The sequence below is a fragment of the Volvox carteri genome (assembly GCF_000143455.1).
Source record: "Volvox carteri f. nagariensis unplaced genomic scaffold VOLCAscaffold_130, whole genome shotgun sequence".
NCBI classification, from domain to species: domain Eukaryota; kingdom Viridiplantae; phylum Chlorophyta; class Chlorophyceae; order Chlamydomonadales; family Volvocaceae; genus Volvox; species Volvox carteri.
This window is the reverse complement of record NW_003307673.1, coordinates 135,829-138,939: the sequence shown is the minus strand read 5'-3', so window position 1 is coordinate 138,939 and position 3,111 is coordinate 135,829. Positions and strand designations below refer to the sequence as shown.

The 3,111-nt window shown below is 59.2% G+C and overlaps 1 protein-coding gene across 1 annotated transcript in view; it reads right to left on the bottom strand.

The window, feature by feature from the left end:
* Nucleotides 1–785: 785 nt before the first annotated feature.
* Nucleotides 786–3,111, bottom strand: part of VOLCADRAFT_100614 (uncharacterized protein) — a gene marked incomplete at both ends in the record, with an annotated part of 27,133 nt that continues 24,807 nt past the window's right edge. Inside the window, one exon of the mRNA XM_002959165.1 lies at nt 786–3,049. Within this exon, the coding sequence (XP_002959211.1) occupies nt 786–3,049 (2,264 nt within the window). The remainder of the gene's footprint in view (nt 3,050–3,111) is intronic.

Sequence of the window (3,111 nt, the reverse complement as noted above, 5' to 3'; positions counted from 1 at the left end):
ATCGCTGTTAGTTAACACTACAAGACATTGCTGCAGCAGCAGTCCTCCACAAGCAGCTTGTGAGCCTGTATGCAGCAAAGATCAGGCAGGGGCATACAATAGCACCTTTGTCAGACCATCAAGAACTGCAATGACTGTGATGTGGAACTTAGAATGCAGTTTTATGCCACACACCTTACTACTGCTTTAACCCTCCACTGACTCTGCATGCTGATGTGTGGTGGGGAAAGCATGTGGTGTTGTCCACAGCAGCTGCAGGTTGCTGGGTGGGCCCTGTAGACAGACAAACATGCCCATCAGAAGTTAAATACACCAAACCCAATAGGAGACTCCATACAGAATATATGCAGCAAGAGGTAATTTGACACAAAATCCAAAAACTGCAGTTGCCCTTGTTTGCTTGCACATGAATGACAATTACCCCCCCTCAAAATCAGAGTGATGAACATAACTGTGTAGATACCTGTAGTCACAGCTATCACCTCCCAAGCAGAAAAAGCATGCCCGGGAATCGAACTCAGGTCGGAACTAGGATACTTGCCTAAAACCAACCCAATCTACTAGACGCGGGCTGCTTCGCCCGCGAGGGGGCCGTAGTCCCCCGGCTGGGCGGCACGAGTACGACGGTCCGTGCGTGTAGTACTACACCCGTGTGGGAGTCGAACCCACAAGTGCAAGGGATGCACCCAGCCGTGCAGGCGTGTCGTCGGACGGCTAGAGAGCCGCGCAACGCCGGCATTTAACGCCATCCAGTGGCGAGGCAGACAGACGAAGTGTTGGACGTGTCAGGTGGTGTTGGCTGCGGAGGTCCAACGCTCCTCAAGGTTTCTGGCGTGTTTGTACTCGGTGGTATAGCGTTCACGGGTTTCGGTTGCACGGCGACCCAGGAGGCGGAGTTCGGCCGCCAGGTCGGGGTCCAGCTTGGTTGCTGCCATGAACTGTTTGACGACTCGTGCTCGTTCGTCGGGTGTGGTAGAGAGCGGGCGCAGGAGGCGGATGTGGTCGAGTGTTTTGTAGCGGGTGAGCAACACGTACATGGTTGCACGCTTGAGGCCACCGGGCGGGACGGAAAGGTCCGCGACCCAGCATTCTTCCTTGAAGCTACGGCCCTGTACGAAGTAGTCGGTGACGGTGTAGTAGTCACCAAGCGGTACATTGACTTGACGTACATTTTTGGTGGCGGTGCCGGTGTTGGCGGCTGGCATGGTGATGTTTGCTGCCGGCGAGGGCTGTGGTACGATGGCGAAGGCAGCACCTTTGGCTGCGAAGTCCGCTAAGTCTGCTAGCACCGCTTTGGGCGCGTGCCCTTTAATGGGACGGACCAAGACGGCTGCAGGTAGGTAGTGGAGGCGCCAGTACGGGCCGCGGCCGTCGTCGGGCGGTTCACGGCTGTCGGTAAGCAGGCCACACGCCTCGACTTCATTGTTGTGGCACGCGCCAGCGTCGGCAGCAGTGGTGTCGAGTAGGGTGTAGCGTGCACCCTCGTAGTACCAAGTGTCGGCGGTGGTGTGGTCGAAGGTGGCGTCTTTTACTCGCATTGCGACAGCCTTTTCGACGTGGGAGAGCGGCTGTTGTTGGGTTGCGCCATGTTGCCTAACCGGGACGTGGTCCGCGTTCCAGCTGACCAAACGCGCTCCTTTGCGGCGCGCCTGGAGCATCAGGAGGCGTGTGTTGAGCGCGTGCCTGGGTTCGTTCCGTTGCAGCACGACACGGGGTTCGAGGTCTGTGAGATCGGACAAATCTGTGATGACGCGTTGGTTGAGTGCGTCTACTAGATCTGCAACACGTGCTTCAGTGGGTTGAATGCCGCCGAACATGGTTGCGAAGCGGGTAAGCTGCTGGCCAGATGGGCTGTTGTCTTGCCGCTGCTGTTTCTGCAGCATGAATACGGTGCCGCTGAGCTGACGGTACAGGTTGAAGCCGTCGTGTAGGCGGGTGTGCGTTTGTGGCACGGGGCGATGAGTGCGACGTGTGGAGGTGGTGGCGCGACGGTTGCCGGTGTCGTCATCGGCATCAGTGCCGTCATTGTTGCTGCCGTCAGCATGGTCACCTCCACGTTCGTCAACCGAGGCCGGCCGGCACTGTGCTGACGGTGCCGAGGGACTGAACTGGGGGTTTTGTTCGACATTGGCGGCGTAGCGGTATGGCGGCGACCCGCCTGGCTGAGGATGCTGCAGCAGGTCGCCGATTCCGCCAGCAACGCGACCGGACAAGACACGGCTGCTGGGATGGGCGGGTCCAAGGTGTGGTGGAGGCGGCACATTGGCTGTACAGGAGTGGCTGATGGCGCCGAGGTGCTCGTGGCTTTGCATGCCAATTTCGTCGATGAGGACGGCCCCATCACCGACGTTGCGCTTGACCTGAAGGCCGGCGTGGGCGCCGCGCTTGGGAAGGTTGGCGCCACGGGAGCCGCTTTGACTGGCTGAGATGCCGAACATGGAGTGGGTCGATAGGCTGCGGTGTACTGGGGTGTTGAAGGCGATCGCGGCAGCCCAGGAGTATGCACATGTGGCGGCCCAGTCGGGACTGTCATGCTGATACGTGTACCACAGTAGAGCGTGTACGAACTGAGTCTTGCCCGTGCCCGGAGGACCCATGATGAGCATCTGCGGCGGGACGCCTGGATCAGGTTCGTTGCGGCGGTCGAAATAACGTGCCATGAGCATGAATGGTACGGCCTGATCCGGCGCCAGGGTAAAGAGCTCGATGGTGTCGTCGATGCTCGGTGGCTGTGGTAGACGTAGGTAAGTTGGCATTCCCGCTGTGATATGGTTGGTTTGCTGGGTGTCGGTCACGATGACCGCTACGAGGGGGTAGCCGGGGTGGCGATCCAAACGAAGATGGGGGGTGTGGTCCGTCATGGTCGGCATGGTGGCGGTGCCTTCGGAGATGACTAGGTAGCGCTTCAGGCGCTTGGAAGCCTCGCTCAGCAGCGGGATGTCAGTGGTGCGTACACGGCGGATGAAGGGGTTGGTGTTGGCACCGAGGGCATTGGGAAGAGGAAGTACACGGCAACGCCGAGCTGCACCGTATGCGTACAGGCCCTCCACTGTGGTGCGGTCATACAGGTCCGTCAGGGCGACATCGGACAGGTTGATTCCGGGGATCCTC